The sequence below is a fragment of the Haliotis cracherodii genome, unplaced genomic scaffold (assembly GCF_022045235.1).
Source record: "Haliotis cracherodii isolate W230 unplaced genomic scaffold, xgHalCrac1.p SCAF_14, whole genome shotgun sequence".
Lineage (NCBI taxonomy): Eukaryota > Metazoa > Mollusca > Gastropoda > Lepetellida > Haliotidae > Haliotis > Haliotis cracherodii.
The window spans coordinates 14,757,940-14,780,223 of NW_027266269.1; the positions used below are offsets into that span (position 1 = coordinate 14,757,940).

Here is a 22,284-nt window from a genome sequence, read left to right on the forward strand (position 1 = left end):
TACCGGTAATGCCATGTTGAATGTGTATACCGGTAATGCCATGTTGAATGTGTATATCGGTAATGTCATGTCAATAGAGGATGCAAATGAGCAGTGTAGGCAACGAGGTTTGAATGTGATGGATACCAGCAGATGACAGTAACACTGTGTATGTACAAATGAAGACAGACATGCTACATACATACATACAAACATACATACATAAATACAGTGTCTCCGGACACAACACTCAACAACACCAAGCCTATCATGTCTGGAAGGCTGGGCAGTAGCTTCCACCAGACATAATACCTCTTCAGGTCCAGTCAGGATTATCTATAATATGTCATACCCATACAACCCATATTTGGTTACAAATAACATCACGTCCTTGCTTTCAGCTAGACAGCAATCATGCATGAAAAAGTCTTTCATGAAAAACTATATGAAGCAAGCATTCATTATTCATGCACAACATAACCCTATACGTACATAATGCTGCATAGTGTGAGAGAGGTGATAGCATTGAACACTATTAGTGTTGAGTCGAAGAAAACCTTGCATGCCATGAACTCTATAGACCCACACACCTTGAGTGGCAGCTCTACAGACCGACACTCTCTACAGACCAACACTCTCCACAGACCTCGATACAAGGTTTTGTCCAAACTTGATAACCCTGTTACCATTACCAACCCAAACTTTCAAACATTTCAGTCTTGACCCAAACAGTAATAGTAAACATGAGCTACTAACGATGTGTAGTAAAACAGATAAATACATCTAAATAAATAGTATTTCTATGAACAAAAAGAATCATAATGATCGACAAATAGAGACTGCCCTTCTCAAAACCATGTGAGCCAAACTGAATCCAAGTCCCAAGTAATAAATATAAAAAAGCTAGACTTGCTAGAGATGTGCCAGTGAGGAAGACCTGACACACTGTCAAATATACAACATAATGGTACACAAGTACTTCATCCATACTCTAGCAACACACAGATATACTCACATACATTTACACACACACACACAAATTTACACTTGCACACAGACACATATACACACACATGTACACACACATGCACACGCCTCCATCATGCTTCACTCAATGTTACATGCAGTAAATCACAGGTACCTCAGAATTATGTACATGTAACTGTTGTAAAACGATGTCTCACTTGACCAAATTAATAAACAAAAACCCATAAACAATCAGACTAAAGTGAACGTTGTATAATCTTAAATGTCGACCCACATTCATTTTACTTCCAACCCTCCAATCCCCTACCCAGGGGTACAGACTCCCCTCCACCCCCTATCCAGGGGTACAGCCTCCCCTCCACCCCCTACCTAGGGGTACAGACTCCCCTCCACCCCCTACCCAGGGGCACAGCCTCCCCTCCACCCCCTACCCCGGGGCACAGCCTCTCCTCCAACCCTACCCAGTGGTACAGCCTCCCCTCCACCCCTTACCCAGGGGCACAGCCTCTCCCAACCCCTACCCTACCCAGGGGTACAGCCTCCCCTCCACCCCCTACCCAGGGGTACAGCCTCCCCTCCACCACCTACCCAGGGGCACAGCCTCTCCTCCACCCCCTACCCAGGGGTACAGACTCCCCTCCACCCCCTACCAAGGGGTACAGACTCCCCTCCACCCCCTACACAGGGGCACAGCCTCCCCTCCACCCCCCTTCCCAGGGGCACAGCCTCCCCTCCACCCCCTACCCAGGGGTACAGCCTCCCCTCCAACCCCTACCCAGGGACACAGCCTCCCCTCCACGCCCTACCCAGGGACACAGCCTCCCCTCCACCCCCTACCCAAGGACACAGCCTCCCCTCCACCCCCTTCCCAGGGGCACAGCATCCACTCCACCCCCTACCCAGGGACACAGCCTCCCCTCCACTCCCTACCCAGGGGCACAGCCTCCCCTCCACCCCCTACCCAGGGGTACAGCCTCCCCTCCACCCCCTACCCAGGGGCACAGCCTCCCCTCCACCCCCTACCCAGGGGCACAGCCTCCCCTCCACCGCCTACCCAGGGGTACAGCCTCCCCTCCACCCCCTACCCAGGGGTACAGCCTCCCCTCCACCCCCTACCCAGGGGTACAGCCTCCCCTCCGGATCAATGCTTGTAAGCAGGAGCAAGAATCTACATCTTCTTGTTTTTTGCATCATGAGATATGGGATGTCAATGTGGATCAGTATTATCAGTGGCCCTCATCATTACCCTCAGGCAGTCTTATATGGGGACAGTCCTAATATTACGAGGAGAAGAGATCTTAAACAAATCAGATCACCATAAGAATGAAGAAAGAGAGAAGCAATTGTGAATGGTGGCCCTGTTCAGAGATGTCCCGAGAGATGCTTTGGACGAGAATGTTTAAAGAGTATCAATATCCTCCATAACACTGAACGTCATTCCCTTAACATCAATACCCTACTCAGACACAGATGTGTCTACAAGTATATCAGTGTACAGATGTCTGCAAGTATATCAGTGTACAGATGTCTGCAAGTTTATCAGTGTACAGATGTGTCTGCAAGTATATCAGTGTACAGATGTGTCTGCAAGTTTATCAGTGTACAGATGTCTGCAAGTTTATCAGTGTACAGATGTCTGCAAGTTTATCAGTGTACAGAAGTGTCTGCAAGTATATCAGTGTACATATGTCTGCAAGTTTATCAGTGTACAGATGTGTCTGCAAGTATATCAGTGTACATATGTCTGCAAGTTTATCAGTGTACAGATGTGTCTGCAAGTTTATCAGTGTACAGATGTCTGCAAGTTTATCAGTGTACAGATGTGTCTGCATGTATATCAGTGTACATATGTCTGCAAGTTTATCAGTGTACAGATATGTCTGCAAGTTTATCAGTGTACAGATGTGTCTGCAAGTATATCAGTGTACATATGTCTGCAAGTATGTCAGTGTACAGATGTGTCTGCAAGTTTATCAGTGTACAGATGTGTCTGCAAATTTATCAGTGTACAGATGTGTCTGCAAGTATATCAGTGTACAGATGTGTCTGCAAGTATATCAGTGTACAGATATGTCTGCAAGTATATCAGTGTACAGATGTCTGCAAGTTTATCAGTGTACAGATATGTCTGCAAGTTTATCAGTGAACAGATGTGTCTGCAAGTATATCAGTGTACATATGTCTGCAAGTTTATCAGTGTACAGATATGTCTGCAAGTTTATCAGTGTACAGATGTGTCTGCAAGTATATCAGTGTACATATGTCTGCAAGTATGTCAGTGTACAGATGTGTCTGCAAGTTTATCAGTGTACAGATGTGTCTGCAAATTTATCAGTGTACAGATGTGTCTGCAAGTATATCAGTGTACAGATGTGTCTGCAAGTATATCAGTGTACAGATATGTCTGCAAGTATATCAGTGTACAGATGTCTGCAAGTTTATCAGTGTACAGATATGTCTGCAAGTTTATCAGTGTACAGATGTGTCTGCAAGTATATCAGTGTACATATGTCTGCAAGTATGTCAGTGTACAGATGTGTCTGCAAGTTTATCAGTGTACAGATGTGTCTGCAAATTTATCAGTGTACAGATGCTTCTGCAAGTATATCAGTGTACATATGTCTGCAAGTATGTCAGTGTACAGATGTGTCTGCAAGTATATCAGTGTACAGATGTGTCTGCAAGTATGTCAGTGTACAGATGTGTCTGCAAGTATATCAGTGTACAGATGTGTCTGCAAGTATGTCAGTGTACAGATGTGTCTGCAAGTTTATCAGTGTACAGATGTGTCTGCAAATTTATCAGTGTACAGATGTGTCTGCAAGTATATCAGTGTACAGATGTGTGCAAGTATATATTTGTACAAATGTGTCTAAGGTGTTTTGTGGAGCTTGATACAATATAGCTAAAATGATTGAAAAGCTTTCCACGGCACCAGGGAACCATGTGATGTTGCAGATGATCAGTGATCACTTGAGTTTAATGCGGAATGAGCTGATTTCCATGGCATCGACTTGGATAGCAGTTTGAGGGTCCACCTCCCCATAGTCATGCATCAGTGTGAGGGAGGTCTCCACAAGCTTCTCCACTTTCAGATCTTTGAACAGATTCTCAAATGTTACCTGGAAGCAGAAAGGGCAACTCAGAGGAACTTTGAGACAACCTTAACACAGAGGCAGAACAATCAGTAAGTCTAATGTTAATCTCAAGGACAGCAAAAATATCATAAAAAATGGACCATTAGAACAAAAATGAACTACATCATTCCCTTAATGCATATAGATGTTGCTTAGATGGATTAAGTTTGGGGGGCATATAAGGAGCCATTTTTATTGGTAACGTCACTAACAGAATTTCCTGTCATAGTGGTAGTGTGCCCTTACTGTATCCTAATGCATTCACTCACATTACTTACTGTCACATTGGTAATGTGCCCTTACTGTATCCAAATGCATTCACTTACATTACTTACTGTCACATTGGTAGTGTGCTCTTACTGTATCCTAATGCATTCACTTACATTACTTACTGTCACATTGGTAATGTGCCCTTACTGTATCCTAATGCATTCACTTACATTACTTACTGTCACATTGGTAGTGTGCTCTTACTGTATCCTAATGCATTCACTTACATTACTTACTGTCACATTGGTAATGTGCCCTTACTGTATCCTAATGCATTCACTTACATTACTTACTGTCACATTGGTAATGTGCTCTTCCTGTATCCTAATGCATTCACTTACATTACTTACTGTCACATTGGTAACGTGCTCTTACCGTATCCTAATGCATTCACTTACATTACTTACTGTCACATTGGTAATGTGCTCTTACTGTATCCTAATGCATTCACTCACATTACTTACTGCCACATTGGTAATGTGCTCTTACCGTATCCTAATGCATTCACTTACATTACTTACTGCCACATTGGTTATCTGCCCTTACTGTATCCTAATGCATTCACTCACATTACTTACTGCCATATTGGTTATCTGCCCTTACTGTATCCTAATGCATTCACTCATATTAATTACTGTCTTATTGGTTATGTGCCCTTACTGTATCCTAATGCATTCACTTACATTACTTACTGCCACATTGGTTATCTGCCCTTACTGTATCCTAATGCATTCACTCACATTACTTACTGCCATATTGGTTATCTGCCCTTACTGTATCCTAATGCATTCACTCACATTACTTACTGCCACATTGGTTATCTGCCCTTACTGTATCCTAATGCATTCACTTACATTACTTACTGCCACATTGGTTATCTGCCCTTACTGTATCCTAATGCATTCACTCACATTACTTACTGCCATATTGGTTATCTGCCCTTACTGTATCCTAATGCATTCACTCACATTACTTACTGTCACATTGGTAGTGTGTTCTTACTGTATCCTAATACATTCACTCACATTACTTACTGCCACATTGGTAATGTGCTCTTACTGTATCCTAATGCATTCACTCACATTACTTACTGCCACATTGGTAATGTGCTCTTACTGTATCCTAATGCATTCACTCACATTACTTACTGTCACATTGGTAGTGTGCTCTTACTGTATCCTAATGCATTCACTCACATTACTTACTGTCACATTGGTAATGTGCTCTTACTGTATCCTAATGCATTCACTCACATTACTTACTGTCACATTGGTAATGTGCTCTTACTGTATCCTAATGCATTCACTCACATTACTTACTGTCACATTGGTAATGTGCTCTTACTGTATCCTAATGCATTCACTCACATTACTTACTGCCATATTGGTTATCTGCCCTTACTGTATCCTAATGCATTCACTCACATTACTTACTGTCACATTGGTAGTGTGCTCTTACTGTATCCTAATACATTCACTCACATTACTTACTGTCACATTGGTAATGTGCTCTTACTGTATCCTAATGCATTCAATCACATTACTTACTGCCACATTGGTAATGTGCTCTTACTGTATCCTAATGCATTCACTCACATTACTTACTGTCACATTGGTAGTGTGCTCTTACTGTATCCTAATGCATTCACTCACATTACTTACTGTCACATTGGTAATGTGCTCTTACTGTATCCTAATGCATTCACTCACATTACTTACTGTCACATTGGTAATGTGCTCTTACTGTATCCTAATGCATTCACTCACATTACTTACTGTCACATTGGTAATGTGCTCTTACTGTATCCTAATGCATTCACTCACATTACTTACTGCCACATTGGTAATGTGCTCTTACTGTATCCTGATGCATTCACTCACATTAATTACTGTCTTATTGGTTATGTGCCCTTACTGTATCCTAATGCATTCACTCACATTACTTACTGTCACATTGGTAGTGTGCTCTTACTGTATCCTAATGCATTCACTCACATTACTTACTGCCACATTGGTAGTGTGCTCTTACTGTATCCTAATGCATTCACTCACATTAATTACTGTCACATTGGTAATGTGCTCTTACTGTATCCTAATGCATTCACTCACATTACTTACTGTCACATTGGTAGTGTGCTCTTACTGTATCCTAATGCATTCACTCACATTAATTACTGCCACATTGGTAATGTGCTCTTACCGTATCATAATACATTCACTCACATTACTTACTGCCACATTGGTTATCTGCCCTTACTGTATCCTAATGCATTCACTCACATTAATTACTGTCACCTTGGTAATGTGCTCTTACTGTATCCTAATGCATTCACTCACATTAATTACTGTCACATTGGTAATGTGCCCTTACCATATCCTGATGCATTCACTCACATTAATTACTGTCACATTGGTTATCTGCCCTTACTGTATCCTAATGCATTCACTCACATTAATTACTGTCACATTGGTAATGTGCTCTGACCGTATCCTAATGCATTCACTTACATTACTTACTGCCACATTGGTTATCTGCCCTTACTGTATCCTAATGCATTCACTCACATTACTTACTGCCACATTGGTTATCTGCCCTTACTGTATCCTAATGCATTCACTCACGTTACTTACTGTCACATTGGTAATGTGCCCTTACCATATCCTGATGCATTCACTCACATTAATTACTGTCACATTGGTTATCTGCCCTTACTGTATCATTATGCATTCACTCACATTAATTACTGTCACATTGGTAATGTGCTCTGACCGTATCCTAATGCATTCACTTACATTACTTACTGCCACATTGGTTATCTGCCCTTACTGTAACCTAATGCATTCACTCACATTACTTACTGCCACATTGGATATCTGCCCTTACTGTATCCTAATACATTCACTCACATTACTTACTGCCACATTGGTTATCTGCCCTTACTGTATCCTAATGCATTCACTCACATTAATTACTGTCACATTGGTTATCTGCCCTTACTGTATCCTAATACATTCACTCACATTACTTACTGTCACATTGGTAATGTGCTCTTACTGTATCCTAATGCATTCACTCACATTACTTACTGTCACATTGGTAGTGTGCTCTTACTGTATCCTAATGCATTCACTCACATTACTTACTGTCACATTGGTAATGTGCTCTTACTGTATCCTAATGCATTCACTCACATTACTTACTGTCACATTGGTAGTGTGCTCTTACTGTATCCTAATGCATTCACTCACATTACTTACTGTCACATTGGTAGTGTGCTCTTACTGTATCCTAATGCATTCACTCACATTACTTACTGTCACATTGGTAGTGTGCTCTTACTGTATCCTAATGCATTCACTCACATTACTTACTGTCACATTGGTAATGTGCTCTTACTGTATCCTAATGCATTCACTCACATTACTTACTGCCACATTGGTTATCTGCCCTTACTGTATCCTAATGCATTCACTCACATTAATTACTGCCACATTGGTTATCTGCCCTTACTGTATCCTAATGCATTCACTCACATTAATTACTGTCACCTTGGTAATGTGCTCTTACTGTATCCTAATGCATTCACTCACATTAATTACTGTCACATTGGTAATGTGCCCTTACCATATCCTGATGCATTCACTCACATTAATTACTGTCACATTGGTTATCTGCCCTTACTGTATCCTAATGAATTCACTCACATTAATTACTGTCACATTGGTAATATGCTCTGACCGTATCCTAATGCATTCACTTACATTACTTACTGCCACATTGGTTATCTGCCCTTACTGTATCCTAATGCATTCACTCACATTACTTACTGCCACATTGGTTATCTGCCCTTACTGTATCCTAATGCATTCACTCACATTAATTACTGTCACATTGGTAATGTGCTCTTACTGTATCCTAATGCATTCACTCACATTACTTACTGTCACATTGGTAGTGTGCTCTTACTGTATCCTAATGCATTCACTCACATTACTTACTGTCACATTGGTAGTGTGCTCTTACTGTATCCTAATGCATTCACTCACATTACTTACTGTCACATTGGTAGTGTGCTCTTACTGTATCCTAATGCATTCACTCACATTACTTACTGTCACATTGGTAATGTGCTCTTACTGTATCCTAATGCATTCACTCACATTACTTACTGCCACATTGGTTATCTGCCCTTACTGTATCCTAATGCATTCACTCACATTAATTACTGCCACATTGGTTATCTGCCCTTACTGTATCCTAATGCATTCACTCACATTAATTACTGTCACCTTGGTAATGTGCTCTTACTGTATCCTAATGCATTCACTCACATTAATTACTGTCACATTGGTAATGTGCCCTTACCATATCCTGATGCATTCACTCACATTAATTACTGTCACATTGGTTATCTGCCCTTACTGTATCCTAATGTATTCAATCACATTAATTACTGTCACATTGGTAATATGCTCTGACCGTATCCTAATGCATTCACTTACATTACTTACTGCCACATTGGTTATCTGCCCTTACTGTATCCTAATGCATTCACTCACATTACTTACTGCCACATTGGTTATCTGCCCTTACTGTATCCTAATGCATTCACTCACGTTACTTACTGTCATATTGGTTATCTGCCCTTACTGTATCCTAATGCATTCACTCACATTACTTACTGCCACATTGGTAATGTGCTCTTACCGTATCCTAATGCATTCACTCACATTACTTACTGTCACATTGGTAATGTGCTCTTACTGTATCCTAATACATTCACTCACATTACTTACTGCCACATTGGTTATCTGCCCTTACTGTATCCTAATGCATTCACTCACATTAATTACTGTCACCTTGGTAATGTGCTCTTACTGTATCCTAATGCATTCACTCACATTAATTACTGTCACATTGGTAATGTGCCCTTACCATATCCTGATGAATTCACTCACATTAATTACTGTCACATTGGTTATCTGCCCTTACTGTATCCTAATGCATTCACTCACATTAATTACTGTCACATTGGTAATGTGCTCTGACCGTATCCTAATGCATTCACTCACATTAATTACTGTCACATTGGTAATGTGCTCTGACCGTATCCTAATGCATTCACTCACATTAATTACTGTCACATTGGTAATGTGCCCTTACCATATCCTAATGCATTCACTCACATTACTTACTGTCACATTGGTTATCTGCCCTTACTGTATCCTAATGCATTCACTCACATTAATTACTGTCACATTGGTAATGTGCCCTTACCATATCCTGATGCATTCACTCACATTAATTACTGTCACATTGGTTATCTGCCCTTACTGTATCCTAATGCATTCACTCACATTACTTACTGCCACATTGGTAATGTTCTCTGACCGTATCCTAATGCATTCACTCACATTACTTACTGTCACATTGGTAATGTGCCCTTACCATATCATAATACATTCACTCACATTACTTACTGCCACATTGGTAATGTGCTCTTACCGTATCCTAATGCATTCACTCACATTACTTACTGCCACATTGGTAATGTGCTCTTACCGTATCATAATACATTCACTCACATTACTTACTGTCACATTGGTAATGTGCTCTTACTGTATCCTAATGCATTCACTCACATTACTTACTGTCACATTGGTAATGTGCTCTTACCGTATCATAATGCATTCACTCACATTACTTACTGCCACATTGGTAATGTGCTCTTACCGTATCATAATACATTCACTCACATTACTTACTGTCACATTGGTAATGTGCTCTTACCGTATCCTAATGCATTCACTCACATTACTTACTGCCACATTGGTAATGTGCTCTTACCGTATCATAATACATTCACTCACATTACTTACTGCCACATTGGTAATGTGCTCTTACCGTATCCTAATGCATTCACTCACATTACTTACTGTCACATTGGTAATGTGCCCTTACCGCATCATAATACATTCACTCACATTACTTACTGTCACATTGGTAATGTGCTCTTACCGTATCCTAATGCATTCACTCACATTACTTACTGCCACATTGGTAATGTGCTCTTACTGTATCCTAATGCATTCACTCACGTTACTTACTGTCACATTGGTAATGTGCCCTTACCGTATCATAATACATTCACTCACATTACTTACTGTCACATTGGTAATGTGCTCTTACCGTATCCTAATACATTCACTCACATTACTTACTGTCACATTGGTAATGTGCTCTTACCGTATCCTAATGCATTCACTCACATTACTTACTGCCACATTGGTAATGTGCCCTTACCGTATCATAATACATTCACTCACATTACTTACTGCCACATTGGTAATGTGCTCTTACTGTATCCTAATGCATTCACTCACATTACTTACTGTCACATTGGTAATGTGCTCTTACTGTATCCTAATGCATTCACTCACATTACTTACTGTCACATTGGTAATGTGCCCTTACCGTATCATAATACATTCACTCACATTACTTACTGTCACATTGGTAATGTGCTCTTACCGTATCCTAATGCATTCACTCACATTACTTACTGTCACATTGGTAATGTGCTCTTACCGTATCATAATACATTCACTCACATTACTTACTGTCACATTGGTAATGTGCTCTTACTGTATCCTAATGCATTCACTCACATTACTTACTGTCACATTGGTAATGTGCTCTTACCGTATCATAATACATTCACTCACATTACTTACTGTCACATTGGTAATGTGCTCTTACCGTATCATAATACATTCACTCACATTACTTACTGTCACATTGGTAGTGTGCCCTTACCGTATCATAATACATTCACTCACATTACTTACTGTCACATTGGTAATGTGCTCTTACTGTATCCTAATGCATTCACTCACATTACTTACTGTCACATTGGTAATGTGCTCTTACCGTATCCTAATACATTCACTCACATTACTTACTGCCACATTGGTAATGTGCTCTTACCGTATCATAATACATTCACTCACATTACTTACTGTCACATTGGTAATGTGCCCTTACCGTATCCTAATGCATTCACTCACATTACTTACTGTCACATTGGTAATGTGCCCTTACCGTATCCTAATACATTCACTCACATTACTTACTGCCACATTGGTAATGTGCTCCCGAAAGAAGGGTTATACAACAGAATTCACTTGCTGACTTGGTGTATGTTTGTTTTCCATATCATGCAGTGACTGTGTATGTTCATCATAAAAAGTGACGTACAAGCTCAGTGGGCTATGTAATCACATGTTATTTGATGAAACTTGAATTATGTACACTTTTTTGAGACAACTTCCCTCACTCGCCTCTATTTCCATATTATGCAAGGCACCTGCACGACTGATTTTGAGAAAAATCTGCATGACGTCCCAGTCAGGGATTAGTGAAAAATAAATTGGTCACCGCCCGGCTAATGAACCTATAAAATACCCTGAGATATGCTGGAAAGAGAATGAACAAAATCTTTTGTGAAAGAATTCCTACTTGACAAATGTTTGAGACATGAACCAGTCTAATTTACACCACTGTTACTGTATCTTGTGGAAGATCTTACCTTGGGGTCCGTGGCAACACACGACAAGCCCAGCACCGGGTAGGAACAGTCGTAGGCCAGTCGGTGCAGCAGCAGGGCCGCTGTGTCCCGGGGCACATACTTCAGCTCAGGGCTGTCATCTTTGTTCTGCATAGTTCTCAGATTGAGCAGATGTAGGTCACACGGCAGTTCATGTGAAATGGGAGTGAAGACCGGGTTGAGTGTGAGAGGTGGGGAGCTGGGCTCCTGGGGCATTACAAATATGGGCTGGGTCAGATGTAGGGACACCAGGTGTGCTACAAGGGTTGGGTAGCCCAGTGTCACGGTGGTACTAGCCTGAAACAAACACAACCATACACACTAGTATTGAATAATAGTCTCCTTGTCGAAATGGTTCAAACTTGGAATGGAGTGTCAGTGTACTCTGCTTGATATGGAATGTAGTAGGGCATAGTGTATCAATGAAACGTTAGAAGAAACATAACAATCTTATGGTGACAAACTTTCATCACCAGATTTGACACCGTAGTTCTAGGAATGAGAAAAACATTAAAAACAATAAAGCCTCAAACCATAAAAGTAATCCACCTGTATGTTCTTTTTTAATAATGAGCCAAAACACAAACAAAATCATATTCTATAATTATCCTAATAAAGTCTAATTTTTTTCTTATTTCTTGGTTGACAGATATATTTTTGTAAAAATTCCTGGTAGGACAGTGGGGAAAAATGTACAATATTACAAACAACCCATTTGTTTTCTGTTTAGTAAATAATTTTCTGAATATATTGCAACATCATGTGAACATGTATCTTTGTCAAAAATATCTTGTCAGTCTTGCAGTTTAACATACTGCTTAAGTCCCACATTTTAGGCGACGGTGTCAGCACTTTAGTGTGCATTCATAGTGGTTTCGTATTTATTTGTATCTACTTTTTACAAATGTCATAAAAAATACGGATCGCTTAAAGTACAGTGAGCAAATTGTAACAAACAATGTATACCGTATCCTAATGTATGAAGTATACTGAACTGCAAAAGAAACGTCACCATTGATAGATATATGAGAAACCGTTTTTGTCCAAACACTGTAAACATACTTTGAGACATATTAAAAAGATGAAACTTGTCAAAACTGATCATCAAGGTTGAAATTAAAGTGTCAAATGTCCTTAAAGTGAAACACAACACTAGTCTCTGAGATAATGGCATCACATGTCAGTATATCTTGTGTCCGCCATGTGCATTGATGACTGCCGTGCAACGTCAAAACGTGGAATGGATGAGGCAGTTGATGAAGGCCAAAGGCACTTGAGCCCCCACTCTGAGGATTGCCTGATGCAGTTCAGCTGCATTTGTCGGCCTTGGTCGGACGTCATTCAGCTGTCTTTGAATCTCGTCCCACAGGTGCTCAATGGGATTTAAATCGGGCCTGAGGGCAGGCCACTGCATGGTTCTGATGCCATTCTGCTGGAGGAAGTCTCTCATTACTCTCGCAGTGTGGGCACGGGCGTTATCATGCTGAAACTCGTGGTTGCGGCGACATGCCAAATGAGGTATGGCGTGTGGTCTCAAGACTTGATCAATGTACCGAGCTGCTGTGACACCATTGCCTTTCCCTGGACCAATGTTCTGGAAGACCACAGGGCCGACCCTCTGTGCAAGGCCAATTCAACCACACACCATGATGTTCGGACCGACCCACAAGTCTCTCTCAAAAACACAAGCATCCGAATAAAGTTTCCCATGTCGTGGCCGGACTCTCTCTCTGAGAAGGGGACTCTTCTCCACTGCTGGTGGCGCCAATGTTGGTGCTGTTGCCCACTTAAGATGGTCCCAGCAATGATGTGGTGTCAGAATGGGTCCTCGGTGTGGCCTGTGACAGTGGAGGTGTCTGCTTGACAATCATTGAAGCACAGTGTCCGCACCAATGTGTCGCTAATGTCCCCATGGTCTTTCGAGCAGTTTCTGCAGTAGTAGCAAAGCCATCTTGGAGATGCTGTCGCACAATCTGACGATCCTGAGGCTGGGTGGTGACCCTTGGTCTTCCACTATGTGGTCGGTCATCTGTAGTGTTGGTGGTCTGGTACGTTGCTGGAGCCTGTATATGATCCTTACGTGGACTTGAAATGCATTGACTACTTGCCGGGCGGTTTGTCCAACTTACAGTCGTTCAAGGGCTTGGTGTCTCTGATTTCTTGTCAATCTTGGCATGTGGTAGCAATTCAATAACGAATGAATGTTATCCGATCTGGGTGGATTTTTATAGGGCAAGGAATGGCAACGCATGTGCATTTCAATTTGCATGGAACTCACATGCATGTGGTTACCATGGCCATTGCCATGATGTGTTTGGGTGATTGGTTTTCTTGTCATCTGCTTTGTTTTTTTATCATCAAATTTCATTATTCCGGTAATACGAGGTAATGTTAAATTTTAGAAACTTTGCCCAAAATTACCCAGATATTTAAATGACAACTTTTCATGCACTGTTACTTGGGGTGACGTTTCTTTTGCGGTTCAGAATATATAGTCCTGATGGACTGAAGGACAAACAACAAACATAATCACAGAAACTTACTTAAACCAAAATTTTTTTTAGGAAACATCAGTTCTGACTAACCTCTTTAGATGATCTCCTGTTTTCTACCAGGAGTCTAAACCTGTTGGGGGTACGTTTGTTGTCCAACACACCCTGACCAAGTCCACGGTTGTCATCCTGGTTTAGCCGACGGTCCAAGATCACCTCCACAACACCTGCACAGCAACATCATGTTATATCACATCAGACATCACATCAGACATCACATCAGACATCACATCAGACATCCTCTCCTACATTCACTGCCTACCCTGTGTCACATTCTCCTACATCCACTGCTTACCCTGTGTCACATTCTGCTACATTTACTGCCTACCCTGTGTCACATTCTGCTACATTCACTGCCTACCCTGTGTCACATTCTGCTACATCCACTGCTTACCCTGTGTCACATTCTGCTACATTCACTGCCTACCCTGTGTAACATTCTGCTACATCCACTGCTTACCCTGTGTCACATTCTGCTACATTTACTGCCTACCCTGTGTCACATTCTGCTACATTCACTGCCTACCCTGTGTCACATTCTGCTACATCCACTGCTTACCCTGTGTCACATTCTGCTACATTCACTGCCTACCCTGTGTCACATTCTGCTACATCCACTGCTTACCCTGTGTCACATTCTGCTACATTTACTGCCTACCCTGTGTCACATTCTGCTACATTCACTGCCTACCCTGTGTCACATTCTGCTACATCCACTGCTTACCCTGTGTCACATTCTGCTACATTTACTGCCTACCCTGTGTCACATTCTGCTACATTCACTGCATACCCTGTGTCACATTCTGCTACATCCACTGCTTACCCTGTGTCACATTCTGCTACATTCACTGCCTACCCTGTGTCACATTCTGCTACATCCACTGCTTACCCTGTGTCACATTCTGCTACATTTACTGCCTACCCTGTGTCACATTCTCCTTAATACACTGCCTACCCTGTGTCTCATTCTGCTACATTCACTGCTTATCCTGTGTCACATTCTGCTACATACACTGCCTACCCTGTGTCACATTCTTCTACATTTACTGCCTACCCTGTGCCACATTCTTCTACATTCACTGCCTACCCTGTGTCACATTCTCCTTAATACACTGCCTACCCTGTGCCACATTCTTCTACATTCACTGCCTACCCTGTGTCACATTCTCCTTAATACACTGCCTACCCTGTGCCACATTCTTCTACATTCACTGCCTACCCTGTGCCACATTCTTCTACATTCACTGCCTACCCTGTGTCACATTCTCCTTAATACACTGCCTACCCTGTGCCACATTCTTCTACATTCACTGCCTACCCTGTGCCACATTCTCCTACATACACTGCCTACCCTGTGCCACATTCTTCTACATTCACTGCCTACCCTGTGCCACATTCTTCTACATTCACTGCCTACCCTGTGCCACATTCTCCTACATTCACTGCCTACCCTGTGCCACATTCTCCTACATACACTGCCTACCCTGTGCCACATTCTTCTACATTCACTGCCTACCCTGTGCCACATTCTCCTACATTCACTGCTTACCCTGTGTCACATTCTCCTACATCCACTGCCTACCCTGTGCCACATTCTTCTACATTTACTGCCTACCCTGTGCCACATTCTTCTACATTTACTGCCTACCCTGTGTCACATTCTTCTACATTTACTGCCTACCCTGTGCCACATTCTTCTACATTCACTGCCTACCCTGTGCCACATTCTTCTACATTCACTGCCTACCCTGTGTCACATTCTAATACATTTACTGCCTACCCTGTGTCACATTCTGCTACATTGACTGCCTACCCTGTGTCACATTCTCCTACATTCACTGCCTACCCTGTGCCACATTCTTTTACATTTACTGCCTACCCTGTGTCACATTCTCCTACATTCACTGCCTACCCTGTGTCACATTCTCCTACATCCACTGCCTACCCTGTGTCACATTCTCCTACATTCACTGCTTATCCTGTGTCACATTCTGCTACATTCACTGCCTATCCTGTGTCACATTCTGCTACATTCACTGCCTACCCTGTGTCACATTCTGCTACATCCACTGCTTACCCTGTGTCACATTCTGCTACATTCACTGCCTACCCTGTGTCACATTCTCCTACATTCACTGCTTACCCTGTGTCACATTCTGCTACATACACTGCCTACCTTGTGTCACATCCTGCTACATTCACTGCCTACCCTGTGTCACATTCTAATACATCCACTGCCTACCCTGTGCCACATTCTACTACATTCACTGCTTATCCTGTGTCACATTCTGCTACATTCACTGCCTACCCTGTGTCACATTCTCCTACATTTACTGCCTACCCTGTGTCACATTCTCCTACATACACTGCCTACCCTGTGTCACATTCTACTACATTCACTGCCTACCCTGTGTCACATTCTGCTACATTCACTGCCTACCCTGTGTCACATTCTGCTACATTCACTGCCTACCCTGTGTCACATTCTGCTACATTCACTGCCTACCCTGTGTCACATTCTAATACATCCACTGCCTACCCTGTGCCACATTCTACTACATTCACTGCTTATCCTGTGTCACATTCTGCTACATTCACTGCCTACCCTGTGTCACATTCTCCTACATTTACTGCCTACCCTGTGTCACATTCTCCTACATACACTGCCTACCCTGTGTCACATTCTACTACATTCACTGCCTACCCTGTGTCACATTCTGCTACATTCACTGCCTACCCTGTGTCACATTCTACTACATTCACTGCCTACCCTGTGTCACATTCTGCTACATTCACTGCCTACCCTGTGTCACATTCTAATACATCCACTGCCTACCCTGTGTCACATTCTAATACATTCACTGCTTATCCTGTGTCACATTCTGCTACATTCACTGCCTACCCTGTGTCACATTCTCCTACATTTACTGCCTACCCTGTGTCACATTCTGCTACATTCACTGCCTACACTGTGTCACATTCTCCTACATTCACTGCTTATCCTGTGTCACATTCTGCTACATACACTGCCTACCCTGTGTCACATTCTTCTACATTTACTGCCTACCCTGTGCCACATTCTCCTACATTCACTGCTTACCCTGTGTCACATTCTTCTACATTTACTGCCTACCCTGTGTCACATTCTGCTACATACACTGCCTACCCTGTGTCACATTCTGCTACATTCACTGCCTACCCTGTGTCACATTCTGCTACATTCACTTCTTAACCTGTGTCAAATTCTCCTACATTCACTGCTTACCCTGTGTCACATTCTGCTACATACACTGCCTACCCTGTGTCACATTCTAATACATACACTGCTTACCCTGTGTCACATTCTAATACATACACTGCTTACCTTGTGTCACATTCTAATACATACACTGCTTACCTAGTGTCACATTCTAATACATACACTGCTTACCTTGTGTCACATTCTGCTACATACACTGCTTACCTAGTGTCACATTCTAATACATACACTGCTTACCCTGTGTCACATTCTATTACATACACTGCTTACCTTGTGTCACATTCTAATACATACAATGCTTACCTTGTGTCACATTCTAATACATACACTGCTTACCTTGTGTCACATTCTGATACATACACTGCTTACCTTGTGTCACATTCTAATACATACACTGCTTACCTTGTGTCACATTCTGATACATACACTGCTTACCTTGTGTCACATTCTTATACATACACTACTTACCCTGTGTCACATTCTAATACATACACTGCTTACCCTGCATCACACTGGACACTATCACACACAAATAAGATGCTTACCCTGAATAAGACTGGATACACCCAAACTTTGCTGGGACAAAATGCTGAATCGGCAATTCTGATCCTCCATGAACATCATTGCTGGCATAGGGTAAAAGTTGGCCTGTAGGGGGAGTTTGTCATATGTCTTTCTTCTCTGCATCTGTGGAATATATGACGATATTGGTACTGGGTGTCAGCAGATAAATATCACTATCTTGTCATTTGTGAAAGTGTAGAAATTTCTGGAAATGATCAGCCACAACATGAGTGACAGAATGGGGTCATTTGGTCAGAAAAAAAATCTCCAGTATGAAATAATGAACCATTAAACAGTAGTGATAAAGGTCATTGTCTAATTGCATATGAATAATGAAACTCAAAATACAAAAGACACAAAACAAAAACCGACAACGTCCACAAAACAAACAAGCGTATAGTTGACAAAGTCATCTATATCCCCATCCATTTTAACACGTTATGGTCCCAAACCAGGTAACTGACCCAACATTTCTCTTCGCCCATGTCAAAATGGCTGCAATGGAAATTCTAAAATAAACATTTCTAAAACTCCTTAATATCAAATGGCACTAGTTCAGCATGCGCTTTTTATATAGACATGCAATGTTTGGCAAGGAAATATTTAACAGTTTATTTGTTATACTACTTAAGTAAACCAATCCTATATTAAAACTTAAATCCAACTTGTTGTCATGGAAACATAAACAATAAAAAATTCTGAAAGTGCTATATATCAAAAGGCACCAGTTCTGTATGTGCCTGGTAGACATGCAAAGTTTTGTATGAAAGTATTTAACGTTTTTTGAGTTACACTCTGGAAATGAACACTATCCCTGTAGAACCTAAGTTCAACTTATTGCCATGGAAACATGAAAAATAAAAATTCCTAAATAGCAAGAGGCACCAGTCCAGTATGTGTCTGATAAACATGCACAGTTTTCTTTGGAAAGTATTGAATGGGTTTTGAGTTATGCTCCGGAAACAAACTCCACCGTATGGAACCTAAGCCCAACTTGTTGCAATGGAAACGTAAAAAATAAAAATTTCTAAAATTCCTGAATAGCAAAAGGCACCAGTTCAGCATGAGTCTGATAGACATGCAAAGTTTGTAGAGAAATATTTAACGGTTTCTGAGTTATGCTCCGGAAACGATTTCGGGACGCACCCACGCACGCACTTCGCAGGGGCGGGGGATAATCACTAGGTGACACTGCAATTAGTACATCATTCTGAATTATACCGGTTTATTCCACTGTGCATATAATACATGCATGCAAAGGTTTATTCCATAGTGTTTATAATACATGCATGCACTGGTTTATTCCATTGTTTATATGATACATGCACGCAATGATTTGTTCAGCTGTGTTGGTTGGTTTGTTGTTTTACGCTGCACTCAGCAATATTCCAGCTATATGACAACAGTCTGTAAAAAAAATCAAGTCTGGACTAGACAATCCGGTGATTGATATCATGATGACATGCAATTGGGATCGATGACATGCAACAATCAAGTCAGCGAGCCTGACCACCCGATTGCATTTAACGACAAGCATAGTCGCCTTTTACGGTATTCCATTGTGTATATGATACATGCATGCAATGGTTTATTCCACTGTGTATATGATACATGCATGCAATGGTTTATTCCACTGTGTATATAGTACATGCATGTTATAGTTTATTCCACTGTGTATATGATACATGCATGCAATGGTTTATTTCATTGTGTATATGACACGTACATGTTATAGTTTATTCCACTGTGTATATGATACATGCATGCAATGATTTATTCCACTGTGTATATAGTACATGCATGTTATAGTTTATTCCACTGTGTATATGATCCATGCATGCAATGGTTTATTTCATTGTGTATATGACAAGTGCATATTATAGTTTATTCCACTGTGTATATGATACATGCATGCAATGATTTATACTATTGTGTATATAAAACATGCATGCAATGATTTATTCCACTGTGTATATGATACATGCATGCAATGATTTATTCCACTGTGTATATGATACATGCATGCAATGGTTTATTCCACTGTGTATATTAATACATGCATGCAATGGTTTATACAGCTGTGTATATGATACATGTATGCAATGGTTCATTCCACTGTGTATATAATATGTGCATGCAATGGTTTATTCCACTGTTTATAATATGTGCATGCAATGGTTTATTCCACTGTGTTTATAATACGTGCATGCAATGGTTTATTCCACTGTGTTTATAATACGTGCATGCAATGGTTCATTCCACTGTGTATAATATGTGCATGCAATGGTTCATTCCACTGTGTATATGATACATGCATGCAAAGGTTAAACATGCTGGATGTCTCCAAGTGGTGGATCAGCTGTTTAAAATTGGCAGGTGTCCTTGTTACAAGACATGTATGGCAACTGCCATATCTAAATTGGTTGTATTTCTGTATAGTATTAATATCATTGCTGCACATAAGCAATTTGAACAAACTCTGCTAAATTTGCTGTAATGCAAATCCTCATGGATGTGATTTCATTATATTTGTGAAATTAACAATTTTACCTATTCCACTTGATTAGAAAACCAGCATATTTGATGAACATCCTTAATTTATAATTCAGTAAAGAATCACCTGGAATCCGTTCAAATCTGTGTAAAACACTCTGTCTTGGTTCTTGATGTCAGTGCTGATTCTCATGGCCACTTCCTTATTAAGTAGATGTCTGACATCGACAATATTGTAGACATCAAGCGCAGTGCCATCACTTCCTGGAATACAGACAACACCTTCTCAGTATCTCAATCACTGGTTTGTCTGTTATTGAACCTTTATCAGCCACTTGTCCTGTTACCCTAAGCTTTTTGCCCACTACTCTGATATTACCTACACTCCTCCCCTTAACCAGACATGCCATGCTGTCTCCCTCCATCCTGTACTGTACAGTGAGCCATCATGTTGTCCATCACCTTGTTCTCATTTATAGTCACCCCATTAGTTTACTGACATATGAAAGCCTTTGTGTTTACAAAGGGGTATGTTTCGATTTCTTTAAAAGAGCAGCCTGACAGGTTCAGTGTTTGTACCTGGGGAGTTGATGACACGCACAACATGTTCTGCATATGGAGTGAAGACATGAACTTCTGACAAGATAGGCCCTGTGATGATTCGCACCAAGGGGCTAGCAATGGGCACAGGCTGAAAGTGGATAAAGAGGTAGCAAACATATCAGGATCAGTATACATAACAGAAGCATAGCGTAGTGTCACACAATCCTCAAACGTAACAGAAGCATAGCGTAGTGTCACACGATCCTCATACATAACAGAAGTATAGTGTAGTGTCAAACGATCCTCATACATAACAGAAGCATAGCGTAGCGTCACACGATCCTCATACATAACAGAAGCATAGCGTAGTGTCACATGATCCTCAAACATAACAGAAGTATAGTGTAGTGTCAAACGATCCTCAAACATAACCGAAGTATAGTGTAGTGTCAAACGATCCTCATACATAACAGAAGCATAGCGTGGTGTCACACGATCCTCATACATAACAGAAGCATAGCGTAGTATCAAACAATCCTCATACATAACAGAAGCATAGTGTAGTGTCACACAATCCTCATACATAACAGAAGCATAGCGTAGTGTCACACAATCCTCAAACATAACAGAAGTATAGTGTAGTGTCAAACAATCCTCATACATAACAGAAGCATAGTGCAGTGTCACACAATCCTCAAACATAACAGAAGCATAGTGTAGTGTTAAACAATTCTCATACATAACAGAAGCATAGCGTAGTGTCACACGATCCTCAAACATAACAGAAGCATTGTGTAGTGTCAAACAATCCTCATACATAACAGAAGCATAGCGTAGTGTCACACGATCCTCAAACATAACAGAAGCATAGTGTAGTGTCATACGATACTCATA

The 22,284-nt window shown here is 41.1% G+C and overlaps 2 protein-coding genes across 5 annotated transcripts in view; one reads left to right on the top strand and one right to left on the bottom strand.

Moving 5' to 3' along the window:
- Positions 1–897: 897 nt before the first annotated feature.
- Positions 898–2,244, top strand: LOC139460243 (formin-2-like). The gene is made up of 2 exons (XM_071241752.1): positions 898–905; positions 1,278–2,244. The coding sequence occupies exons 1-2, from the start codon at positions 898–900 to the stop codon at positions 2,242–2,244; spliced, it is 975 nt and encodes a 324-aa protein (XP_071097853.1).
- The window catches only part of LOC139461023 (alpha-mannosidase 2x-like), a 91,398-nt gene continuing 71,200 nt past the window's right edge, over positions 2,087–22,284 (bottom strand). For all 4 annotated transcript variants that reach the window (XM_071242507.1, XM_071242504.1, XM_071242506.1 and 1 more), the window contains 6 exons: positions 21,427–21,538; positions 20,975–21,111; positions 18,336–18,477; positions 14,565–14,698; positions 11,962–12,276; positions 2,087–4,088 (listed from right to left, as the gene is read on the bottom strand). In XM_071242507.1, coding sequence (XP_071098608.1) covers positions 3,936–4,088; positions 11,962–12,276; positions 14,565–14,698; positions 18,336–18,477; positions 20,975–21,111; positions 21,427–21,538 — 993 coding nt within the window. In that variant the 3' untranslated portion in view covers positions 2,087–3,935. The remainder of the gene's footprint in view (positions 4,089–11,961; positions 12,277–14,564; positions 14,699–18,335; positions 18,478–20,974; positions 21,112–21,426; positions 21,539–22,284) is intronic.